Source organism: Mycotypha africana, assembly GCF_025528875.1.
Source record: "Mycotypha africana strain NRRL 2978 chromosome Unknown BDF20scaffold_2, whole genome shotgun sequence".
Taxonomy (NCBI): Eukaryota; Fungi; Mucoromycota; class Mucoromycetes; order Mucorales; family Mycotyphaceae; genus Mycotypha; species Mycotypha africana.
In genome coordinates, this window is record NW_026515726.1 from 2,164,344 (window position 1) to 2,188,319 (window position 23,976).

Here is a 23,976-nt window from a genome sequence, read left to right on the forward strand (position 1 = left end):
TAGTAAACCTGAAAAGTGTACATTTGCGATCAATGGATGAAAAAGAGATCACTTCCAAGTCAACTATATCCAGAGTGTTTCGAAAATCAAAGTTGAAGGAACAGCAACAAACTCCATCACTCAAATTACGCAAAGCGGCATCCGTCTTAAGTTTATTGAATCAGAAAGGTATCAAAGATAACGTCAGTTATTTCTCTATAAAGTCTGAAATTACGTCGAATATCAACTCCCATCGGCAATCTCTCACTACTTCTACTTCTACAACAGTCAACAACAACAATACCGCAACAGACTCTCTTGCATCATCAACCATGATTTCAACGTCTGAATACTCAATATCATCTTCCAATTTTAGCTCGGTACCCGTGCCAGCAATCGCAACTACCGTCGGCAACAATAACAATAAGCGGAAAAGTCTTTCACATCGCTTATCTATGGCATTCTTGCCACAACATGCAAATCATTCAGATCCCGAAAAATCATTGTCATATGAAGAAATAAAAGAAAAAGAAGAGATCGAGGAACGACAGCAGCAACGTGCGATACAAACAATGACGCGACTAATACGCCAAGCATGTGATATATTGGGTATCACCTATTATCAGTCATCTTCAACACAGCTGGTCTGTCTGTTGACATTACGAAATTGTAAACTGAAAAGTAGCCAGGACCAGAGAAAAGAACTTCATCAAAAAGTTAAGGACAACAACAAGAAAAGCAAGGAAAAGAGGAGGAATTACAAGAAGAGGCTGAGTAGATTTCTTGAAAGTAAAGGAGATAAAGACGATAACAGTCTTAATGATAATGACGATGAAAAAGAAGTTAACGGATCAAACATGACAACGACTTTCACAACCTCGTCTTTACTGAAATCTAAACTATTCAATAACAAGAAATACTCAAATATTAGTAATATGTCGCGAACAACAACATTGACTATGATGACAACGGCCACTATGAACTCAATGACTTCCGGTGTTGAAGAGCATTCCAGCTGCACTAGAAGTAATAGGAATAGTCAGTTATCAAAATGGTGGAGTAAGCAGCTGCACAGATTATCGAATCCTTTCTATAACGATCGTGGGAATAGTGAACATCATATCTCTCAGCCTCAACACCCATCTGCTTTATCCGCCACTACAACTACTACTTCAACCTCGGCGTCAACAGCTATGGTATTGGGCGATTCAACGTATCATACAAAATCGCTGTTTTCCAAAGCTTCAATGCATAAGAAAAAGAAGAGAGACCAGGAGGAATCTATTTTGATATTGCAGAATAATAATGCTGATGAAAGTAACAGTTTCGATAGCCCTGATGGATTTGCTATCATGACTATTGATATATCTTGTGTATCAACTAGTCAGAATGATCACATATTAGCATTAAGATATGTTAAATCGAAAGGTTCCGCGAAGGTGTTTTTGTTAGCAAAAGGATGGATACAAATGATACTATCACAATGTCATAACAATAATAATAATAACAGTAGTACCTGTATTAGCAAGGCGGACAAGTACTAGTAGAGGGAAATGGTATAGTACGTTAATAGCATTATTCTGTTTGCTTCAATAAAACGCCTTATTATATTGACTCAATATGAGAACTATGGGGAGTACTTCTTGCTTTCTACGCAGGTAGTCACTTCCACACCCACATTCGAGCTTATTAAAAGTCCGATGGAAACAGTTTAAATCAATGAATGAATATTAGGAATGAAAAATCGACATAAAGGAAACTTCATTGAACAAAAATGCTTCCGACGAAAAAACGACAACAGTCCGAAGACAGCGATCCATCATCCATTGCCAACAACGCGCTTGATAGTAATCTATACAATCACTCCGTCAAAAAAGTGAAAATAGAAGGTGAGATAACCTACAGAACAATGTTGTAAAATGATTTAAAATCTCATGGTTGAAACTGCTTTTAATGCTGAAGGGACTATTGAGACCGAAGAAATAACGAACCCTACTGTTGGTGATGACAATAGTACCGTAACTACAACAAAGACTGCAAACTCTGACAAGCTCACGCTTGAAGATATGTTTAACGAAGATGAATACAACGAAGAATCTGATCAAGATTGGGCTTCAGGCGACGAAGGCAGTGAAAGTGATAGTCATGACAGTGTTGAAGAAGAGTTGCTGGAACACCGTGCTTTTCAAATACCACAACCGTTGAATACAACAGCAACAATAGGCGCAGACGCTGATAATGATGTGGATGTTGACGGAAATGATGATGATGAAGCTATGTATAAGCTCCGTAAGTACTGCCTGTATATATACATATACAGAAATCTTTCGTTACTAAAAATTTACAATTTGGTAGCTTGGGAGCCATTCACTGATCAAGAAATGGAAAACATAAGAGAGGAGGCCAAAGAAAAAGGACTAATGAAGTTTATTGAAAAATACGTTGTTCAAAATGAGACACCTGTTCCAAAACTATTGGAAGCATTCAATATTTTCATGGTAAAAACAAAGTTGGTCATAGAGACATATGAAATGAATGACTAACTGTATCATTATATCTTTATTTATTCATATTTAAAAATAGCACCCTCAGGCAGCCATACTGGCGTCAGACAAAGAATTACTTCCTATATTGAAAAGCATTGTTACTCGTTATCTGCGTAAAAGAAGTAGATTACAAACCGTCAACACGTTGGAAGACGTAGCTAACTTACTCAGCAAGGCCAACAATATCATGATTGTCACTGGTGCAGGTGTTTCTGTTTCCTGTGGTATTCCCGATTTTCGATCCGAAACAGGAATCTATTCTCGACTTCAAGAATATGAACTAGATGATCCTCAACAAATGTTTGATATTGATTACTTCAGGGTAGCACCAGAAATATTTTATTCTTTTGCTAAAGAGCTATACCCTTCAAATTACGAGCCCAGCCCTAGTCATCATTTTGTCAAATTAATTGAAGAGAAAGGGAAACTGCTAAGGAATTATACTCAGAATATCGATACGCTTGAGCACAAAGCCAATATAAAGCGCGTGGTCAATTGTCACGGTAGTTTTGCTACAGCGAGTTGTGTTACTTGTGGTTATAAAGTAGATGGTAAAGAAATTGAAGAGTATATTATGAAACAGCAGATACCACCTTGTCCTCGATGTGCTGAGGCAGCAGAAAAAAGCAACATATCAAATAATACCAGTCATAAAAATAAAGGCAATGATAGTTCAGAAGATGATGATGACAAAGAACATTCATATAGAAAAAGAGGCGTTTCTATCATGAAGCCAGATATCACCTTCTTTGGTGAACAACTTCCAGCAGAGTTCGATAATTTACTTGCGATAGATACAGAAAAAGTAGATTTATTAATAGTGATGGGATCTTCACTTAAAGTGTCGCCTGTTTCGGAGATTATGTCGCAGATGCCGCATAGCGTACCCCAGATCTTAGTAAATCGTACACCTATCACCCATATGACATTTGATATCCAGCTTCTAGGAGATTCCGATGTGATCGTGCCTGAACTGTGCCGTATGTTGAAATGGGATCTAAAACATCCAAAACTTCCTGGAGGCAGTGCTCTAAGTACAGAGAGCTATAAACTGAGTCGTGAAGGTGACGGGGATGAAGTCGAAGTAACTGACTCTTTCAATGAAAAGCATAAAGAAAGAAAGATTTGGAAGTATATCAAAGATGGATTATACACTTTTCCAGGTGCAGTATTGGATCCGAAGTACATTAGCAAAGAAAGGTAAATGCTCCCGTATGTTGCAGTAGAAAATCTTGAGTGAAAGTTTGAACTTATACTCTTTTACAGATATGACGAACGGGGAAGCCTTGGTTCAGAAGATGACAATAGCATTGATAATAGCATTGATGAAGAAGAAGCAACAGCGAATGAAGTGCTGGGTGTAGCTAATTCTGATAATGTTAATGATAGAAATGGGGAATGAGAGTATGTTATACTTTGATGATCAATAAAATAGTGAAGAAAATTGCATTTAAAAAGATAAACGAAATAGCAGGCAAGTTTTATACCGTTACTATATAAAACGGTTGTTTAGTTGACTCTCTAATCAACTTAGGGTTGTTATAAATTCACAATTATATCTGATGTAATACAATTATGATAAACAATTCCCTTAAAGTTGAAGAAATATTTATGTAGTTTATTGATCAGGAAACAATTTACTTTTAGATACAAAATTTCGCTTTAATAATATTAGCACGTTTACTGACCTTTTTCCTGACAGGGGATACTTTCCATTTATCTCAATTTTGTGTGTCATTATGTAAGGTTTCTTATTGAGCTTATATAAGGAATACATTCGACCAAGCGAGAAAAACTATACTACCCTCATCCTCTATCCCTTATTGATAATCAGAATTAGACTTACAAAGACGCAGCCATCCTCATTATTTCAGCTGTGAGTAAGGTCAAATAGTAGAGTTGTCCATACCTGATGTGGCAGCGCAGTTGTTCCTCGCTGAGTTTGCTTACATTTTCTGAAGTTCTGTCAAAATTATCCAATCAATTTTTGATATTCCGAAATCCTGGATGTAGGAAATTCAACGCTTTTCAGTTTCTTTTTCTTAAGAATCCTGCTAAAACAGAGGCAAACAGACGCATTCAAAACGAGGATTCCTGTATTTTACTATGTCGTCCATAAATCACGCAGTCTCCGGCAAAAATAGTCTGGATAATCAAGAACTGGAAAACAATTCGTCTTGTACCGTTACTTCAGCTTCAGCTTCGACATCAAGAGCAGGCTCAACTGCTACAACACCCAAAGGTATCAGTCAATTAACATTAATATACCAATATAACTAACGGACACCAAACTTACACTTTATCTTTTGCCAAAACTTTTTCTATGACAAAATAAAAGTAATACATTCAACGGCGTCCGCTAATTCGAAAAGACTGTGTCGAAATGTCATTATACATGGCTTTTGTAAATACGAAAATAAAGGGTGTGAATTCAACCACAAAACAGCAGTAAGAGTTTAAGCGCGATAATGTCTTTCTTTAAATATATTCAAAGCATTATATATCGATAAATTGTATAGGATGATGTGAAACCGACCATAGCAGCAACAATAATATCAACAGCAAATCAGCAGCAAGCTCCCGCTTCAATAGAAAAGTAAAGCCTGACTTCAATGCTTTGCACATACCCTTCATTTTTTGCTTAACTGAATTTGGACTTATAATAGTCTTACGCCAATCAGTAGCGTTTCTGTAAATGCGCCCGTATTTATTCCTACATCTTCCTTTGCATCAAACACAGCAACCTTAGCGCCTTATTCTACTGGTAAATCTTTATTGATTTAACTAAAATGCGACATCATATACAAGCTAATTCAGTCTCTTCTTTTGTGTAGACCTCATGAATGATCTCAATCCTGCAGCAACACAACAACAAACAGCATTTATGAGTAATGGAGGAGCAAACACATTTTATCCATCACAGGCAACACAACAGCTGTTAGACCCTTCTTATTATTACAATTCAGCAATCGCTTACAATCAGCTCTTGGTATATACAAACAGTTGCTTTAACAAAAGTGTCTATTCCTTTCTGACAGCCTTTGTACCTACTGCTTCTGCCATGTTAGTATCATCAATGTGCACCCACTTTACCTCACATCAGCAATCTCTCTTTGCATCAACGTATATTACAATCTTTCAACGTCCCGGAGAACTTGAAGGAACAATTATTGAAACGAAATGAAATTTCTCTTCATAACAAGCGAGGTATTTCTTGGAAAAATAGAGCTTACCGATTTACCATTAGACTGAGCACATCAGTTATGTAGCCAAGAATTTGAAATTGCCAGAGGAAGTACATGTATATCATTCATTATGCCCTTTGGAAGAGAAGCCTGGTAAATTATTAGGTCATGCATCATGGGTATACAGAGCGACAAGTAAAGTTGATGGTAAACTGTACACATTAATAAGGATTGAAGGTAAAGTGAATTAGATATCTTTTTCAAAATTCAAGCCTTACGGTTTACCGGGCATCACCAATATAGGGTTTCGATTGGTTAATGAACAAGCAATGCAAATTGTTAAGTCATGGCAGAAAATTAAACATGCAAATATTATATCTATACACGAAGCATTTACAACCAGGGCATTTGGAGATTCCTGTAGGTTTTGTTGTATTACGAGTAATCAGATGAAATGAACAACATGCTGAGAATATATATCATTTAATTTAGCAATTGTGTTTGTTTACAAATACCATCCTTGTTCGATCAGCTTATACGATGCTTATTTCTCACCGCAGGCTCAAGCAATGATGCACGCTGCATTTCAAAACGGTGTGAATAATATGTTGGAAACCACCTTATGGAGCTTTATTACACAATTAGCGTCAGCTTTGAAAGTGATTCATCGGTCTGGGTTAGCAGCAAGAACCATTGAACCTAGTAAGATCTTGATGACAAGCAAAAACAGACTGCGGATTAACCATACAGCCATTTTGGATGTTTTGCAATATGATATGTGTGACGCCAATACAATATCCATGCACCAGCAGGAAGATTTATTCAGTCTTGGAAAACTTGTTGTCTCTGTTGCATGCTTGGTCTCTTCCTCAGCAACCGCTGCTATTCTTCAAAATAATCTTTTGCAGTCTTTAGAGTATGTGGCGAGATTTTATTCGCCTGATCTCAAAAATATTGCAATTTACCTGTTGCGACAACCCTCAATAACAAAATCGATTGATGAAGTGTTTACGTTTATTGGACCACGATTATTACATGAGTTCAATAATACTCAATATTACACTGATAACCTGGAGTCCCAATTGAGTGCCGAATTGGAAAATAGTCGATTAATCAAGCTGCTATCAAAATTAGATTTCATTAACGAGCGACCAGAATATGGAAAGGATCCCCGTTGGTCAGAAACAGGCGATAGACATATGATTAAGCTTTTCAGAGATTATATTTTTCATCAAGTGAATGAAGTAGGAGCTCCTATGACAGATATGACTCATGTTATTACATGTTTGAACAAGGTAATAAAGGCTGCATTAAGCAAGAAATGATACCCTAGTATTTATGCTCTCTACGTTTAGTTGGATGCTGGTGTAGATGAGAAGTTGCTTTTGACCTCCCGTGAAGATCAAACAACGACAATAATCGTATCGTACAAAGAATTGAAAGCATGCATAGCCTCTGCTTTTAATGATGTATTTGCCAAAAAGCTTCCTGAAATCACAGAGCCAACAGCAGAAACGTCTACTACTGCTGCTATCAGTAGTGCGCGCGTAACAAATACAAATGCTTCCTCCGGAAATTCGCATTATCACTCTCACGTAAATAATAACCACCAACACCATCGTCATCATCATCATCATCATAACACTCATTATAAGAACAAAACAAAAAAATAAATAGTGTCTTCTTGTGTGTTCAAGTTATTCTATAATGTTTGATTTATTCTAATAAGCTACATTGACATGAAGCTTTAGTTTTAAATCCTTATCTCTCAATAAGAAGTATGTATTATGGAAAGTTCGTACACAACGCCATGCTTCGCTTTCAGATCCAAATTTGATCAAAAACTTCGACACCATAGATTGAGGGTTCCTGAGCACAATAAAAAAAAGAGAATTAAGAAGGAGAGTGAGTTGTTAGAATCAGGTCTCTCTTTTCAAACCAATCTTAATTTTGAACATTTACGTCTTCAACTGGACTATATTATCTTCTATTCCTTCAATAGGGAAAAAGTTTCTCGCACGCAAATGCCCTAAAACAGTTCCTCCGGAGGCTGTTTTCGGAAATCCCGTTATAACTACTGATCGACCAGAAAAATTTGTTGAGTCTGTTATAGATGTCAGTTCTGGGCGACGAAAATCATTTGTCACGTCCTTTGTCTGTTTAATCGTAATTGCAAATTAGTATATGTGCAGAGTACGCTTCAAAACTCTCATCATTAGATTGGGAACCATACTCACATAGTTCATTTTCAGTATGCTACCTCCTAACGTGCGATTATTACCATAATGAATAAATCGAGTAGCGTCTTCAGAACTAGCCATAGATACGATACAACGCCCATTTAAATTGAAATATTGGTTACGACAAAAGATAACTACAAAAATGTGTTGTTTAATCAATGAGGACAACTGACAATGATAATCTCTTCAAGAGTGCTTCTGAAAATTTACTTTCTTTGACGGCTTTGTCCCCTTCAGGAAAAGCTTCTCTTGCTAATTTATAAATATCTTCTAGAGTGGCTGTAGGTGGAATATGCTGGATAGAAACAAATGGCGTAGCTATGTATGCTTGCTGACGTTGGAATTTGGCGTGCGTTATGAATTTGTTGGCTAATAATGCTGCATGATTTGTCGTCTCCCCATTTTGAACTTTGCTAACAGCTTCTGTCGTGTATAAAGAGCGCTGTTGTAAAAAAAGCCTTGAGAAAGGTCGGCGTAAGGCATTGAGTGACATTATGATTGTTGAGATGAAATAGATCTACAGTTAAAAAAGTGTACCAGTACCTTAATTTTGTGGGGGCATTAATTTTATTTTACAGGGTCGAAATTCAGCAATTATGCGCGGAGCTTCTCAACCTGTCAACCTAGTTCAAAAAAGTGAATGTTCGAACTTTTTAATTTTTAAACGTTTAAATGGAAAAGAGCCAAGGATGAGAATCTTTTAGGCAAAGCAGGGACGGACGTTAAAGATATGGCTTGGATACGAAGGATGTTGTGAACAGCAGCTACCTGTAAAGCATCCAAAAACTTTTAAACTATTGATATTATTTATGATAGACATTTTCAAATCACTATTATATCGTTACGTAGTTTTTAGCAGCCTTGTCTATGACAGCATCACTGCATAGCGACCTTTCTTTGATTCCTCATTGTATTTTAGCAAGGTTATATGAATTTAGCAACAGTATAGATGTGGTTTAACACTCGATGACCTTTACACTGCCTTATTTGAACACTTTATTTCTTGCTTCAAATAAGAGTGCTTTTTACAAAGCAAAATGAATTGTATTACAGATACTTTAATAAACAAATTTGAGATGCTTACAGAGTTTATAAAAGCAATTTTTTATGCTAGCCTTCAGGCTATAACATTTGTTAAAGCAGAGTGGCTAGATCAGGAGGCTTCTATGATGACAATTTAATGAGCTTATATATCAAGTGTAATCCTCTGTAAATCTCAAGGGGATTAGCGTATCAGCCTACATACGTCGTGATATTTCTGAGATGAAGGATTACATAGCTTATATCACAAACACGTTTGGTTACAGTAAAAAGTTGAGGTGATTATGCCATTCTCATCCTTTCCAGATGTACTCACATAGATATTTTTATGGACAATTTTCTCACTATTTCGTTTCGTACTACTCGTTCCCGTGCAGTTACAACAATGGGTAACATTGTAAGTATGATGCCAGTAACAGCAAATACCACAGGAGGAAGAAAACACACAGGTCCAAGGTCTCGAACAGAAAGGCGATACAAAGCGATTGATCTATCTGCAGCAATAAACATCCTTCCATAGCCGCCTTCCTCATATCAAATCATCAACATAGCTTTTCTATGAAAATAAGTTGCCTCTATCTAGAAAACAGACAAAAAAATTGTTACAAAGCGCTCACAAGGGGATGCTTGAAGGATCAACAGTAGAAGCCTCTGTGGAAACGAATCCTTTGTATTCCATAAGCTAAAAGCAAAAATATATTCAGTGAACTATTATCAAAACACTCTTGAATAGGTTAAATGGCCCTCCTAAGTTCTTGCTGAAGAGCGTCGGTAATCAAAGCCATGGTAAAAGTAGCACCATAAAAAAATATGTTGCGACTTGATAAGCGAAACAAAAAGAACCGCAATTTAATTTGATATACATATGTATGCTTTTATAATATAAATTCATAACTATCTCTAGGAGTCTCAGAACTTTATTAAAGGATTGATAAGTGTTTCCGGTATGACTTCTGACTGCTTCAGAGATTTTCGTCCAGTATTGGCCTGAACAACGGTTGTATACACAGCGTATCGTATAACAGATTTTCGGAAACGTAAATTTTAATATCATTTCACTTCCCTCCCTACGATTGTCGCCCTTTTGTTCCAAAAAAACTTGGAGCGGCAAGCATCGACGAACGTATATAAAAATACTTTGCCTTGCTAATGTTTTCTAGTAAGCCTCTTACATGGCTATATCGTAACCTAATGTAGACTCATAAAGCTTTATGCCTGTGGGAAGTGCATTTCTCCTAGCGCTGCAGAAGAAAGCCCACGATAAGCCACAAGAAAATTAACCAATCGAATTCTTGATCTCGCTTGCTTAGAGGAAAGAGAAAAGTATCAAAAAAATTGGTTGAATTACAAACCTTCCCTCTTCCTTCCCTTAATATCTATCGTAAGTATATACGACGAGCCTATGGTTACGCTGGTGGCTTATTTATTTTGTGAAGGCGACTAATTACTCAAAAATGTTAAACATCATCATTCTACATGTAGAACAATGAGTGCTGATTTGGTTTGGTCTATCATCAGAAATAACAACTCTTTCCTTGTTAAGCGTCAAGGTGTTCAATTCTCTTCCGAACCCTCCAACTTGATGAATGTCAACTCTTTCAAGTACTCCGGTCTTGCCAACCCCAAGGTAAACAATACGAAGGAGCAAATTTGAATAATTACGGAATCAATCAAAATTGAAGATATGGGAAGATGCAGGATAGAGTGTTGACATATACTTTAATTATTTATTTCTTTAGTCTGTTGCTATTACTTCCGCTGCTCGCGGTGTTCGTGTCGTCACTCAAAAGAAGGATAAGCAATCCTACCCTGCCAAGTCTGCCAACTCTACTGTCATCGCTAAGACCCGTCGCGCTACTGCCAAGTCTGTTGCTAACTTGATTGCCAAGAGCCGTTACCGTCCTGATCTTCGCGCTGTAAGTTGCATTTTATTGATCACACAATCCACAAATACAGTTTAATAAGTTATCAATAACTCATCACAACTACTATCTTGCATCTAGGCTGCCGTTGCTCGTGCTTCTGCTATTATCTCCTCTCAACAACCCAAGAAGGTCCATGCTAAGCGTGAATCCAAGGGTCGTCGTGCCACCAAGGCTTAAGTATACTCAACCTTACATCTTATTAGTTTATTTGTAAATTTAGCAGAATAAAAGACAGTAAAATGATTGTAAAATAGAATGAATTGAAAGGCGGTACCTTGAATGTTGGAAAAGATATAAAAAAAAAAAAAGTCATACATGTGTATCTGTCAATTTTCTGCGATTAAGAAAGGGCCTATGTATCTTGTTGTTTCGCTTAACGGCCTTGTTCCAGTGATTTCAGTCTTTCCTCTAATCTATGTATAGTGGCATCAGCTTCATCCCGATATTCTTGATATTCTAAATGTTCCCATAACAATTGAAATGCCAAGGTTGTTGCTGAAGCAATGACTGTACATTTTATAATGGGCGGCCCAAATTGAGCATAAAAGCTTGTTGTGCTTCTTGAACTTGTGGAGTAGGCAGAAAACTGCAATCGTTGTTGCTGTGTAAGGGGTTTCGCTAGAGTCCGTAGAAGCATGTTATAACTCGATTTCTGTAGTTTTCGGGGAAAAGAGGTCCCTGGGAAGTTGATGCGTCAGCTTCTTAGAAAAAGTTACTTTTCCCGGTCTTTCAAATCCAAACTATTGAAATGCAAACATTAAACGGAAATCATACCTTTCCTGTTCCTTTTTCCTCTTATCCTTTTTTATCACATGGATAAATTACATTTAGTAAGGCTATTTTCAGGCTTAAGTCAACAATCATTGTCCTTATCAAGGCAGAACCTACAAAAGAAAGTGGCAAAAATTTTCGCTGCTTCTTACTCAACAACAAGCAGTGCTTGTGCTCCACAAGGCTTAATTGGTGTGAATAATACGAAATCTACTGCCGAAGAAGCTCTACAAAATTGGGAACGTGTTATTAAAGAAAAGGGAAGCAAGGTGGAATATGATTATATTGGCTGGTCTACAGCGAATTTACTCAGTCATACGCTTGATGATGGATTTCTTCCCCCAGTTGTAGGAAATTCACGTGATGACAATCAATTCAGGCAGGAAAATGTTACTGATGATGCTGCTGTTCCTCCTTGCTATCATTTAGCTTATTTTCCCCCGCGTCTTAAGGAATCTGAATTAGCCAGTGATGGCTATGAGATGGACTTCTTTCCGCCGAAGGAATTCTTTGCTCACCGTATGTGGGTGGGAGCTAAGCTTAGATTTTCTCTCGAAAACCCACTATGTTTAAATAACCACGCAAAAATGACGACCAGTCTAGACAGAACCGAATTCAATAGCACAGGAAGATTAGGTGAAACTGCTCGTCTCTTTCTTACTAAGGAAGTGTCAAACGATAAAGGTTGGTGTATGAGTGAACAAAGATGTATGGTATATTATCCGAAGAAACCTACGCAATCACCGAAGGGCATTAGATGTAAGCTTTTCCTAACAATTCAGGAATGTAGAGTAAAGAATATAGGGACTGATAATAAGTATATTTACCATAGATAAAAAGCAATCGGATTTCCAGTTCACTGTAAATCCCAGTTCAATCATGCTTTTCCGTTATTCGGCTCTGACATTTAATTCACACAAGATCCATTATGACTATCTATATTCTACCTTAGAGGAAAACCATCCGGATTGCTTAGTTCACGGTCCCTTGAGTGGAACTCTTATGATATCAAAGCTTCAGCAGCAATTAGCTCTAGAGAAAAAGAACGAAGCAGTTAATGACCGCGTAGTAGAATTCGAATATAAATGCTTATCACCACTATATGTCAACCGACCATTGACTGTCTGCGGTAAAAAGTCAGCCTCATCTCAGGCTGACTCTTCGTCAACATCCGTAAATGCCCATCAAACACGTGTCAACAAGCATACAAAATATGATCTTTGGATATTGAATGATAGTGGCCACCTCGCTGTAAAGGGATTCGCATTGATTCAGAAAGAAGACTGAAGTCTTCTCTGTGGATAAAGTAACCTGTTACGGGATTGTAGGAATCGGTGCGCGAAAGGTATTTATTGTTATTTATCAAGGTACAAATGAATTGCTCCTTAAGAAATGCTCGAACGTCTTCCTCTGTGGGATGGATTTGACGAAGGGCAGCATTGTTTATATATAGTACAATTCTGTTACTCGTCTTTCGCAGAGATAGAATATAAACTTCATCGCATTTACTAAATTGACAAAGCCCGTATATATGTTTCAATAACCGCAGTCTTTATTGTTTTACACATGGTAACAATTGTAACTGTTGATAGTAATATGCCGCTGCTATCTCAAATAAAGAGGCGCATAACGATGCAAAAATGCTAGTATTCTGAGTAAGACTGGGAGAAAAAAATAAATTAGACTTATGACCATCGAGAATCATCTAAATATGGTTGCAGTATTATTATTTAGAAAAACATCATGCTGTTGCTGTTGCTGCTGTCTTTGTTCCAGAGCTGGGATATCGCGCGTAATGTCATCCAATAACAGACATGCATTATCATTCACATCGCCGTTCTCTAAATTTGCAGAAGAATTTAATAATTGTTGCTGATGAATGTTATTGCTCAGTAACTGTAGATTGCAATTGATTTGGTTTACAGTAGGCATAGGGTTTCTAGTAGTTACTGACGTTACTGATGTCATTGCAGCTGTATGACTGTCGGTTGCCGTTCTTCCTACAGGCCCGGGAGAAACGTCACACAAACCTTTTTGACGTCTCCATTTATTTGTTCCTTTCACATCATCGTAATTAATTGTCAAAAACCAATATTCACTAAAATATTCTTCTGGTAGTTCCCAACATTCGCTTAACGTAGGATCACCTCCATGAAATACAGCACCGTTTAGCAGCATATTGAAGCATTTATCATAACATTCTTTCTGGCCCACAACAAATTGATCTCTGAATATGATAAACCGGTCCCTGGTGTGCGGTGTCGGTATAAGGTCAATACGAGGATCATGAGGAACTGAGAGTTGCAATAAAGTGGGCTTCAGTCGAGCTGTAACTGCAGATTGATTTGGCGTGGATGCGTTTGACAAAACAGCTTGTACGCCGAGCTGCAGTCGTATTTGTTGAATAGCTATATCCAGATGAATGATTAGTTTGTGGAGAAGAAAAGATAAACAGATTCTATTGTTGTTATGGCTTGATAGATGGTTTACCTTTAATATTGTCATTCACAGATTGTTCATTTTCTTCGCTCGTAGAACTATCCCTCATCATATCTTGGCTCTGTTGTTCTTGGACTCGTTCAGAAGTGGTACGCTGCTCGCATTCTGTCGACGATGCCCTGCCATTTGTTTCTGCATCAGAAACACTGCTACAGCTGCCTTCATTCATTTGCATAGTTGTTCGCCCGTGATTCATAGTACTTTCCATAGGCATGCTTATATCATCCATGCTACTGGTAGTGGCTCCATTCATACTACTTACATGATTGCTGCGTTGTTGTTCGTTCACAAACTCATAGATCGATTGGATGTCTTTGTTATTTCTCCTGCATGCTTCAAGATAAGCTTCCGTAGCACGCATATCCACATCCCTCGGAGACTTTTCCATCAATCTTATCAGATCCTCTTCCGTCATGTAAGGTGAATGTGTAGGTATAGTGATTTGATAGTACATACATACAAATTGAAGCGTCAAAACAATACCTCTTAGATACCAACTTTCAGTTTTGTATGCATCAAGCTGTGATTTTAGTTTACGGTTTTGGTCTCGTAAGTTCCGAATAGTGGTCTCAAGTTCTCTCAAATGACGCTCTTTACGTTCGCGAAAAGCTCGCTGAGCTGCTCGATTTTGAGCCTTACGAAGTGCAGGTGATGCTGGATTTGGCTTACGGCCTGGCTTTTTCTTATGCTTAATAGGCAGTGTATGAGTAATAGGCGTTTCAATATGCTCTGACGGCGGATGACTATTGGTGCTAAAGGTGTTTTGATCAGACAAAGTTGTTACAGGAGTCGATGAAGGGTATTCATTATATACATTGTATACGGGACTGGGCGATAGATTATGTATGCTATTAAGCCATATGTCATGAAAAGGAAGCTGTTGTGGTTGCTGATGCTGTGTGGAAGGAATTGATGCATGCAGTGTTGTAGGTTGTTCTGACATTTGTTGAGTGGTTTGCTGCTGTTCGCAGGTTGACGTAGCAGACGCAGGTATCTGCTGCTGTCTTTCTTGCATATACACGTCAATGTTGGCTAAATAAGAGTCCATTCTTTTTTTCTTTTTTTTTTTTTGTGTTTGTATTTGAAAAAAAAAATAACTCTATTTAGAACAGATTCTGAAAATAATAACCCACAAATAACGGAGTAAAGGTTAAATGAAAAGAGTAGATTAAAACACAGGTAAGAAGTAAAACATGGAAGAAGAGAAAGTTTTATAATTTGCCCAAATGAAGTAAAGGAAATGATTAATGGGTGAGTTTCAAATTGACTGATCCGTTCGCTTGAAGGCTACTGACGAATAAGGTGTTTAGTAAGACGGCTGTCATTCGATTGGATAATGCAAACGCAGTAAATCATTGCAAATCCATGTTTCAATCGTGATCAAAGTGCAAAGCGAGTTTCCCGTAGACCTCCAGTTACAACAACAAATTGGAATACTCACTTATACAGAAAGTAACCTTTTGATTCCGATGTTCTGGGTTGAAAAACGCTGATTTGCTACCAAATCTCTATATTTCTTTATTTCTTCAATCGAAATAGAATTACAAGGTTGATTGGAAAAATCCGTCGGTTTCATCCAAAACCATATCAACCGAAGTCAGCATTTTCGGTGTTCCATTCTTTTACCTCTTGTTTTAAAGTGTGTTTATAATTGAAGCACCAACGAGAGAGGCTGCAAATACAGAAATGATAGATATAGTGTATACAGAACTTGCCGATGATATAGACGTTGAATTTGCTGTGGTTGCTATTGCTCAAATTAATGTGGTTTGAGTACAAATACGCAAGGGTCATCGATGTAGTCGCTTAGGACCCTTTACCTGAAATAACTGCAGCGGAGGACGTACCTTGCTGTTGATTTTCAGCGTTATTTGTGATAGTTTGACCTTGCGTAACTGTTGCTGTTGCAATATAAACAGTAACAGATGGATTCAAGATTTGTTTATAGTCATTATTGTAGCCTTCACCATAAGCATCTGCATTCGGCCTATTATAAATATCGCAATGAGCCGCGGGTTAACTAGGACATTGCTTCATTCTTAAAACAGTTACCATTTATCATCAATACAATTCTGATAACAACGAACGTCTCCTTTGCAAGCGGTGACACAATCGTTTGCCTCAATTACTAGTTTCAATATGATCGAATGCATGAGCCTATTATTCAATATACAAGATACAAACAGGTGTAGCATATAGTACTACAATTTCTTACCACAATCAGTGATGCATTCATTATCATTACGATCACAATCACAATGGCTATGGCAGGCGGCAAAAAGCCAACTAGCCAACACATAAAAGATAAATATATTGGGCAGATATTTCATACCGTTCGCTCACAAGAAGTTGTGGTTCAAGGGACAAGAGAAGAATAGCAAAAAAAAATAAGAAAAGCTCACCTTTGTTCATTGTTTTATATCTCATTGTTCAAAAAAAGTGCTAATTTCGTCATGAAAGACAAGGGCCCCTTATATTACCAATACTGACAGGTCACTGTTAATGAAAACTCGTAATATCTCCCTGACCATAGTAGAAAGTGACTCGAAGGAATGAATGCTAATGTTAATTTTGTTTGAATTTTTGCATGAAATGTCTGCATATGCTGGCCAACCGTGCGCTTGTGATTTGCATGATTCTAGGGCAGAGCCTTGTCTGCTCCGTGCAAAAAAAAAAAAGGCCAAAGGGAAATCTTCAATAAGATCATCTACTGTTTTTCTGCAAGGGATAATGATGAAAAGTTTTCATGTGCAAAGATTAACTTTTTCTCCTGGATTTGTTCTAGCTTGTCAAGGGATAAGGGTACATTACCGCATTTGCATTGAGTTGAACGTCAGAATTGTCAATTGAATTTGTTTACATATCGGATTATAGACTTGAACTGAGTACAAGTTTTCCAGTGCATCTATAAGCTCTTGTCCTCTTGTAAACAACACGACCTCTTTTTTTCTTAGCGCTGCTTTGCCTATAAAGTTTAACAATTGTGTATACTTCTGTTCACATGTGGTTACAATAAGATCTTATTTCAATCAATGTCTGTAACACAAATACATTATAGCAGGATATAAGCAAAATCTGTTTGGGCAATTGAAATGGAGCAGCTCTTTATTTCTTTCTGTAGCTCTGCTTTTCTCACCATTCACACACATAAGCAGACGCACATACCGCCCACTTATACTCTCTTTTTCTCTGCTCATTTGAATTGTCTATTTCCATATCTTCCTTTCTTGCCTCTACTTGATTACACATTCCACAATCCCACTGATTACCACTCTTGATTATATACCAGATACCAATACTTGTTGAAGTGCATACAGTAACAATTGACCGACAATGACAATATCGTTTGAACACTTTGACCCTGAATATGAACTGGGCAATTTGGACCTTAATGGCAAACCTATCAAACCCCGTCGAAAACCTGGTAGGAAACCTAATCCGCCATCACCAGCACAGCGAAAAGCACAGAATAGAGCTGCGCAAAGAGCCTTTCGTGAACGTAAACGCCGCGAAATGAAAGAAGCAGAAATCAACATAAAAAAGTCAATGCACATGCGTGATCAAGCGCTAAAGGACATAAAGAATCTACAAACAAAATTAGAGGAGCTCAAATACGAGAATAACTACTTGAAGGGGCAATTACTTACTCTCAAAATTGCTTGTATGGCACATTGTATTAATGTACCAAAATTTTGGGATACAGGTTCCAGGGATAGGATGGGTTCAGATATAACAACCTATTCCAGAACTAAAGATATACCCCAATCGTTGGAATTTTTTCTTGATCGCAATGGCAATATTATTAATGTCGACACCACCACTGCCACAGAAGAAGAAAGAAGCTCTCAACAACTCGATGACAATCTTTCGAAAAAGCAGCAACCGCAGCAGCAGCAGCAGCAGCAACATTTTCAAATGAGATCCTCCGAGCTTGATCCTGCTATATCATTGTCACCGACATATTCCTTTACAACAACTTATTCGAGCTCGGTTACAGCACCAGAACTCAACCAGCCATCGTCCGTTCTTTCAGAAATGGCTTCTCAATTACAACAGCAGCATCTGTCACCTTTGAACATGGCGGAAACCAACCGAATACCAATGTTTGATGCAAATACAATAAGCGATGATAACATAGCGAATTATATCCAAGCAAACCCATCTCTAACTTCAAATTTGGATCCTACCTTGATAGAATATATTCTGCAACCAAACATTATGAATGATATAATGAGTCAAATGAAGGATGCACCTCCTGAACTTTGGTCGACTCTGTTGCCTCCGGAAATAGCACCCTTCATCCCGCCGGGAGTTAGATCAATGCTCCCACAACAATTGTTTACAGATCCATTGGAACAGACAATGCAGCCTCCTCTCACAATACAGTCACAAATAGCACATCCACAGCCTATTCAACTGCAGCTTCCAGACTTACCACCGCAATATTCTCAACAGCAACGACATGAACAAAGACAAGAACAACAATTTAAGCCGCAGCAACACCAAACATCCTATACATCGGCTGAGAATGTCAACAGCGATGAATCCTATTCAGATATTCCCGTTGAAGAAGACTTTTGGATAGATATAAAGAAAACATCTTCTGCATCGAACAAAGTCTATGTAGACGGCCCAATTCCGCCATTGGAAGCAGTGACTCGTATGCGAACGATGCGCGATCAAAATGATAATCGATATCTATTAACCCCTAGTAAGACTTGCTTATAATCCTATCAAATTGTTGAGAGATATGATGTTCATGTTTTCTTGCTCTTTTTCTTTTTTATTCCCTCCATCAGCGGAACTTCAGCGTAAGATCCCTCATGATCCACGAATTGACTTAATTCCTGGTCCTACCATGCGTGACTACATGATCATTTTTCAGGATTTCTACAACGCCAACGAGCTATTCAATCTTTTACTGGATTCTGCTATGTTCATCGGTGGGGAATTGGGTAATCCTGATTGTTGGTTCGTGCCACCAGGATTTTTGAGAAAATATTGGTTCCTATGTCCTAATTCAACACCCACAAGACCTGATAATTCAGTGGAATTAGCAGTCTTCAACGCTCAAAAAATGATCAAACTACTGAAACGTAGAAAAGAAATGTACATCAAGAGAGATCATTATCCGAATCACTTTTTACCACCAAATATGACTTTGGGAGACAATCTCAATCAAACAACTATGAATGATAGGTATCGTTCATCTGAGGAGGAAGTAGCAGTATCGGTAACAACACCTCAAATGGATGAAAATAATGATAATAGCAGTAACTACACGTATCAGCAAGATCAAGACCCATCAAACCAACAGCAACACTTATTTGATAACAATATGCAGATAGGTAAGGAAAAGAAAAATAGCCAAAAAGCACACTGACCAAAAATTAATCATTCTTACATTTTGCCAGATGTGCTGGTTATAAACACTTTAAATAAGCAAGATATACCTCGGATAACCTCTCCCAACGCCTTTACCTTGTAACATTTTATGCCACTTCTTTTAGTTATATGTTTTTACTCTATAATAGCTAATATGCTAATCCTCAAATTGCTATGGTTACTCTTTTCGTTATATCTTTGTGTTTTTAGTAACTGTACTTTTATCTTAAACGGTGCTTTTGGAGCTATTGGCACACAACCTTTCAGAACATTTGTAAATACTCTACTACGAAATAGCTTTTCTTTTTTTTTGTTTTTCTAAAAACATATCTTTCCGGAAATATTATCTATTTCCTGAGGAATTAAGAATTGAGTCATATAGTATAATTTGTAGTAGTGTGCAATGTTAACCAACACTACTATGTTAATAACATTCTTGACGAGCTTATAATCTATGACAGACACCCATTAGGAGTAGGCTTCACTATTGCTTTGATTTTCTTGCCCAAAACGGAATTTATTGATAACAGTTCCCTTTCCAACCATTTGTCTAATTAGTTTGTACTGTATACCTATAATAAATGAAAGGAACAGATCATTGGTTTTTCGTTCCGTGTGTGAATTATCGTAGAAGGAAAATAACTCCCAAATGGACATAGGCTCCATAGCGGAATCGTTGCACAACCCAAAAATAAGGAAGAACGTTGCCTAATGTTACTTGGGGCAACAGGATCTTTGAGAAAGTAAAAGTTCGAATTACTTCAATCAGTTGTATACTAGGATGAATTTAATTTGGAATTGATTGTTTTGTTACTTACCATAAAGAGACATTTCCTATCTAAACTGCCAATTGCTCGGACTGAAGCGCATAGTTTGATATCAATTTATATTTTACGTCAAGACATCATAGGAATCAAATGCTCAAACGATACTCCCGTTCATATGTCAAACTTTCTCAGACAGATGAAGAAGCAAACGCCAATATCTTTAGCACCAGCCAAATAAAAAGCATCTGATGACGCAAAGTCATTGTTAGAAGACCAGCATAGTCTTCTCAATTAATAGAAAACTGCATTGGCATGCCTCTCTTGCAACTGAACGTCAAAGGTAACCCAGGAAAAAGAAGCTCAAGATAAGGTTACTTTCTGAATTACAACTTGCCCTTTATACAAGAAATACTAAATCTAAAAGTGGATTATGGTAATTCTTTGCCAGTGTACTACTTTATATTATTTCCCCACATGAATTATCTTTACAAACGGAATCAAAAAGTTTCTCAAATCTTTTTTGATGGTGATCCAGAAATCACAAAGCTAAACTTTTTTGTATTGCTGACAGGACACAAGAATTGGTTTTCCTTGAAATTTGACGCAAAATTGATGATCATCGTACACTTCAGCAACAAGGGGAAAGTGTCGACTTAAGTACAAATTATGCATGAAAAATGAAATTCTTCGAAAATATGTAGAGGCGTGAGTGAGGATGATGGATATTTTGAAGGCTCTTCTTTTTCTTCTCCTTTCTACTTCCCATTTACCCCTAACCTTACTATACTTTCACCTTTTCCGGCTTTCTCAGCTATTTATTGAGGCATTACCTGTTTCCAAATACATAATCCATTCATCATGGTGAATATACCAGTTGCACCTGTTGGTCCTGAGACTGACGGAGTCTTCGTTCAGCAATTGGCGCCTATCGCCAACAATTTAGTTGGGTCCTTTTTTGTCGGCCTCATACCATTACTATTAGTGTTGGTTCTTTTGGGCATATTTAAATTACCTGCACACTATGCATCATTAGCAGGATTAATTGTATGGTAAATTGGTTAATAGATTTGCAATAGTGAAGAAATGAAAACAAACTGAGTTGCTGGAATTTTATAGTATTTTCATTGCAATCTTTGGTTGGCATATGCCAGCACAACAAGCCTTCGAATCCATCGGCAATGGTATTGTCTTTGCGAATTGGCCCATTATGTGGATCGTTGTGAACGCTATGTAGAGTAACTTCCCATCATAATCAAATGTTTGTAAATTATGTTCTAACATTTTTTTTGTTATAGGTTTATCTATAATACAGCTGTTCATTCAGGCATTTTTGATTATTTTCGTCGATGGATTTTAGCTTACACTCCACCAGACAAAAGAATCATTTTGCTTATCATCGGATATAGTTTCGGCGCGCTTTTAGAAGGTAGTATTGACTGTAAAAGTGTAGATTACGAAGGCTATCGTATAAATTGTTTAAAACATCACTTTATGTAGGTGTTGCTGGATTTGGTACGCCTGGAGCAATATGCTCCTCATTGATGGTCTCTGTAGGGTAAGTACAATTTGCATACAAAATAATTACATCGTGTGAGATTCAGCGAGAAAATTGCTCACTTTTTTCTTCGTGTGAACCATAGCTTTGACCCAATTGATGCCTTGACTTACACCTTAATTTTTGACACCACACCAGTCGCCTTTGGTGCTTTAGGTATTCCTGTGACTACGTTAGCATCTATTACAGGCTTGCCCGTTATGAAACTATCTGCAATGATGGGTCGGCAATTACCTTTGCTTAGTCTGTTTCTCCCTTGCTATGCATTGTTGTTTTATGCAGGTAGAGAAATTCATTTCAGCAAATCCTGACCTTTGCGGAAAAAAAAAGACCGGATATCCAACTTATGAATTTTGATTGTATAGGTCCAAGGGCTGGATTACTGGAGTGTTGGCCAGCAGGCCTTGTTGCAGGTCTATCCTTTGCAGTTATTCAGGTGTGTGTTAAAATCTTCTGTCACCTTTTTGACAATTCGTACCCTAACATTGATCGATTCTGTATAAAACTGGTTTCACCACAATAGGGAATTTTCGCTAATCTCGTAGGCCCAGAGCTTCCTGATCTCATTGCAGGTATTATTTCTTTGGTATCCCTTATTGCATTTGTACAATTTTGGAAGCCAAAGTATCGACCGGAATATCACGCACGTATGGTTGCAGTCGATACGAAACATTCAGATGAAGAGAATAATATCAGTCATCGCAGCAGTAGTAACAGAAGTGTGAGTGATGGTAATGCATCCTATATGAGTCATACGAAAGAAAAGCAGCAAGTAGAAGAGGTAGCAGAAATACAGGATCCTGATGGAACACATGCAGCAGTAGGCAGTAACAATGATAGAGAGATAGAAGGAACAACAGAGCAGCTCCTAATAGATAAGCTCACAATAAGGGAAATGCTTTTGGCTTGGAGTCCTTGGGTTCTTATTGTAGTTGTCGTCATCATGTAAGTGTTCTTTTTCATTTGGTAATGAGAAATGAATTTGATAAAAGAGAATTGGACAGTTTCAACTAACTACATACTTCTGCCATATATACAGCTGGACATTTGCCAAAGTTCCTAGTTACGGCAGAACGCCTGTCAAATGGCCACATTTGCATCAAGAGGTCTATCTAACCCTCTATCAAAAGCGTTATGACGCAATATGGACGTTCGAGCCACTTGCGACAGGTACAGCAATTTTGATATCAGCTATCCCTTTTTGTGGTCTTGTTTTATGGAACGGTTCACATCCTCGTGTGTTCTTGGCAGCATTCCGTCAAACCGCGATACAAGTCTTTTTCCCTATCGTTACTGTTTCGTTCATTATGGCTTTTGCCTATCTATATAATTACTCGGGTATCGCTTATACAATCGGTTTGACCTTATCTTCAGTAGGAAGAGCCTTCCCCTTTTTATCTGCTTGGTTGGGTTGGTTCGCATGCTTTCTATCAGGCAGTGATACATCTGCTAACTCCCTGTTTGGTAATCTACAAGTGGTGGCAGCTCGACAAATTGGTCTATCAGAAATTTTGATGGCTAGCACTAACTCCAGTGGCGCCATCTGCTCAAAAATGATCTCCCCTCAGAATTTGACTACAGGTGTATCCACAATCGGTTTACAAGGACAAGAAGGCCGAGTACTCCGTAAGACAATTTTACATTCCATCTTTTTGGTTTGTATTGTGGGCGCTATGGCTTGCGTTCAACAATATGGAATCCCCGGCATTATTCCGCCTTAATTATCACATAGAATTTATATTCCTTTAAATTATACAAAATAATATCACAGTGTACATATAAGGTATAATCTAGGCAATAGCTGAATCAATCATATCAAATGCCCTATAATACAAAAAGAACCGTAATATACATTTGTCTAAGAAAAAACAGACAGAGATGGACACCCTTCCAATTGAGCACTGTCTGTTCTGTTATCCAACATTTGTTGCTTCCATTTTCTCGTGTATGAAAAATAAAAACAAACAAAGCTATTTATCCTGAGGAAGAAAAATCGTCAGCGCGTGCTCTCTGACCTGTCAATCATGACAACATCGTTAAATTCATGAATACCGTTTGCAAGTATTTATCGCGTTGACTCGTT

At 37.6% G+C, this 23,976-nt stretch overlaps 10 protein-coding genes across 10 annotated transcripts; 6 read left to right on the top strand and 4 right to left on the bottom strand.

The window, feature by feature from the left end:
- Positions 1 to 1,913: 1,913 nt before the first annotated feature.
- BDF20DRAFT_832934 (DHS-like NAD/FAD-binding domain-containing protein) lies at positions 1,914 to 3,927 on the top strand (the record flags this gene model as incomplete). Its single annotated transcript, XM_053078587.1, has 4 exons — positions 1,914 to 2,268; positions 2,335 to 2,477; positions 2,563 to 3,725; positions 3,792 to 3,927. The coding sequence occupies 4 exons, from the start codon at positions 1,914 to 1,916 to the stop codon at positions 3,925 to 3,927; spliced, it is 1,797 nt and encodes a 598-aa protein (XP_052939418.1).
- A 599-nt stretch (positions 3,928 to 4,526) lies between these two features.
- Positions 4,527 to 7,369, top strand: BDF20DRAFT_853589 (uncharacterized protein). Its single transcript, XM_053080140.1, has 9 exons — positions 4,527 to 4,767; positions 4,864 to 4,973; positions 5,045 to 5,121; positions 5,192 to 5,289; positions 5,360 to 5,514; positions 5,594 to 5,732; positions 5,795 to 5,947; positions 6,014 to 6,130; positions 6,203 to 7,369. The coding sequence occupies exons 1-9, from the start codon at positions 4,632 to 4,634 to the stop codon at positions 7,033 to 7,035; spliced, it is 1,818 nt and encodes a 605-aa protein (XP_052939419.1). The 5' UTR covers positions 4,527 to 4,631; the 3' UTR covers positions 7,036 to 7,369.
- Positions 7,370 to 7,390: 21 nt separating this feature from the next.
- On the bottom strand, positions 7,391 to 8,492 carry BDF20DRAFT_853599 (uncharacterized protein). The gene is made up of 4 exons (XM_053080141.1): positions 8,161 to 8,492; positions 7,948 to 8,084; positions 7,673 to 7,866; positions 7,391 to 7,579 (listed from the first exon to the last, which is right to left on the bottom strand). Exons 1-4 carry the CDS (start codon positions 8,441 to 8,443, stop codon positions 7,432 to 7,434), a joined length of 762 nt encoding a protein of 253 aa, XP_052939420.1. The 5' UTR covers positions 8,444 to 8,492; the 3' UTR covers positions 7,391 to 7,431.
- Positions 8,493 to 8,610: 118 nt separating this feature from the next.
- BDF20DRAFT_832937 (uncharacterized protein) lies at positions 8,611 to 10,045 on the bottom strand (the record flags this gene model as incomplete). The annotated part of the gene is made up of 4 exons (XM_053078588.1): positions 8,611 to 8,736; positions 9,337 to 9,481; positions 9,609 to 9,673; positions 9,887 to 10,045. 4 exons carry the CDS (start codon positions 10,043 to 10,045, stop codon positions 8,611 to 8,613), a joined length of 495 nt encoding a protein of 164 aa, XP_052939421.1.
- A 455-nt stretch (positions 10,046 to 10,500) lies between these two features.
- On the top strand, positions 10,501 to 11,138 carry BDF20DRAFT_853603 (ribosomal L28e/Mak16). The gene is made up of 3 exons (XM_053080142.1): positions 10,501 to 10,618; positions 10,731 to 10,907; positions 10,995 to 11,138. The coding sequence occupies exons 1-3, from the start codon at positions 10,574 to 10,576 to the stop codon at positions 11,091 to 11,093; spliced, it is 321 nt and encodes a 106-aa protein (XP_052939422.1). The 5' UTR covers positions 10,501 to 10,573; the 3' UTR covers positions 11,094 to 11,138.
- Positions 11,139 to 12,031: 893 nt separating this feature from the next.
- BDF20DRAFT_799547 (uncharacterized protein) lies at positions 12,032 to 12,965 on the top strand (the record flags this gene model as incomplete). Its single annotated transcript, XM_053076341.1, has 2 exons — positions 12,032 to 12,446; positions 12,520 to 12,965. Coding segments are annotated over 2 exons (861 nt in total), but the record flags the coding sequence as incomplete, so codon positions are not given.
- Positions 12,966 to 13,243: 278 nt separating this feature from the next.
- BDF20DRAFT_303911 (uncharacterized protein) lies at positions 13,244 to 15,503 on the bottom strand. The gene is made up of 3 exons (XM_053075153.1): positions 14,178 to 15,503; positions 13,611 to 14,095; positions 13,244 to 13,528 (listed from the first exon to the last, which is right to left on the bottom strand). Exons 1-3 carry the CDS (start codon positions 15,232 to 15,234, stop codon positions 13,514 to 13,516), a joined length of 1,557 nt encoding a protein of 518 aa, XP_052939424.1. The 5' UTR covers positions 15,235 to 15,503; the 3' UTR covers positions 13,244 to 13,513.
- A 24-nt stretch (positions 15,504 to 15,527) lies between these two features.
- On the bottom strand, positions 15,528 to 16,629 carry BDF20DRAFT_303890 (uncharacterized protein). The gene is made up of 4 exons (XM_053075152.1): positions 16,402 to 16,629; positions 16,239 to 16,314; positions 16,007 to 16,173; positions 15,528 to 15,933 (listed from the first exon to the last, which is right to left on the bottom strand). The coding sequence occupies exons 1-4, from the start codon at positions 16,514 to 16,516 to the stop codon at positions 15,821 to 15,823; spliced, it is 471 nt and encodes a 156-aa protein (XP_052939425.1). The 5' UTR covers positions 16,517 to 16,629; the 3' UTR covers positions 15,528 to 15,820.
- An 890-nt stretch (positions 16,630 to 17,519) lies between these two features.
- On the top strand, positions 17,520 to 19,674 carry BDF20DRAFT_910601 (uncharacterized protein; the record flags this gene model as incomplete). Its single annotated transcript, XM_053083724.1, has 3 exons — positions 17,520 to 18,897; positions 18,986 to 19,534; positions 19,601 to 19,674. The coding sequence occupies 3 exons, from the start codon at positions 17,520 to 17,522 to the stop codon at positions 19,672 to 19,674; spliced, it is 2,001 nt and encodes a 666-aa protein (XP_052939426.1).
- A 1,522-nt stretch (positions 19,675 to 21,196) lies between these two features.
- Positions 21,197 to 23,614, top strand: BDF20DRAFT_832943 (lactate permease; the record flags this gene model as incomplete). The annotated part of the gene is made up of 8 exons (XM_053078589.1): positions 21,197 to 21,387; positions 21,455 to 21,568; positions 21,634 to 21,764; positions 21,836 to 21,893; positions 21,979 to 22,175; positions 22,259 to 22,329; positions 22,417 to 22,838; positions 22,933 to 23,614. 8 exons carry the CDS (start codon positions 21,197 to 21,199, stop codon positions 23,612 to 23,614), a joined length of 1,866 nt encoding a protein of 621 aa, XP_052939427.1.
- Between the last annotated feature and the right edge of the window lie 362 nt (positions 23,615 to 23,976).